Source organism: Trichinella spiralis (genome assembly GCF_000181795.1).
Source record: "Trichinella spiralis strain ISS 195 chromosome Unknown Scfld4730, whole genome shotgun sequence".
NCBI classification, from domain to species: Eukaryota; Metazoa; Nematoda; class Enoplea; order Trichinellida; family Trichinellidae; genus Trichinella; species Trichinella spiralis.
Genome location: NW_003531669.1, coordinates 1 through 902, shown reverse-complemented (window position 1 = coordinate 902; position 902 = coordinate 1). Strand labels below are relative to the sequence as shown.

The window sequence follows — 902 nt, the reverse complement described above, 5'->3', positions numbered from 1 at the left end:
GACAAATAAACATTTTCATCTGACGATTAAAAATAGTTGCCAAAAGTTAACATTCTATTTTTAAAAAGTACAAAAGTAAGACATATTGTAAGACAACAGTTATGCTATTACGCCTAATACAAAAAAACCTGCATCAAAATAATGACAAAATAAATTACTACATACTAACTATTAATTCTTTAATTACAATAAGACAGTTTGTTAATAACGTACAGTACTTTGCTTAACTTCATTATTATTTTATTACGGTAGCCCTGTGAAATATAAGTTTTCATTGATGATTATTTTTGATGAGGGTACCAAAAAGTTATATATATATATATATATATATATATATATATATATATATATATAAGAAGCCACGCTGACAATAGACACTGTTGCATATACAAGAAATATAGGTAGTAATCATGCAAACACATCTGAAGGTGTAAACATGGAACATATTCAAATTCGGACTTCTAGGATATAAAACGTTCTTCAATGTTTATTACACCATTCACAGGTAACTGTATTATACAATAATAAGAACCAACAATAGCAAATTCCAAAAGCGCAATAAACTGACTGAACCATAAGAGGAAGAAATGACAAATTATTCAACGTTTGAAAAATTGGTGCTACATAGAGAAAACACTCTACGATAAATATACCCATCAGATAGGCAGTTTCAAACAGTGACATAAATGGCAAATGTGATGAAGTTTCATGAGTACTGTGCACATGTATCATCGTTAAATAGGTGAAAATTGTGTATAACAGAAAAGTGGAATACTTTAACACAGTTTCAAATGGACGAAATAACATGGAAACACCGAATAGCGTCCAAAAACGAGCACAGAAAACATACTCTGGCCAAACGCCCATCTCTACATCAGTACTGTTAAGGGAATCATACCAGT

The 902-nt window shown here is 30.2% G+C and overlaps 1 protein-coding gene across 1 annotated transcript; it reads right to left on the bottom strand.

The window, feature by feature from the left end:
* Positions 1-480: 480 nt before the first annotated feature.
* On the bottom strand, positions 481-867 carry Tsp_14715 (putative dolichyl pyrophosphate Glc1Man9GlcNAc2 alpha-1,3-glucosyltransferase). The gene has a single exon (XM_003367162.1). It carries the CDS (start codon positions 865-867, stop codon positions 481-483), a length of 387 nt encoding a protein of 128 aa, XP_003367210.1.
* Positions 868-902: the final 35 nt, after the last annotated feature.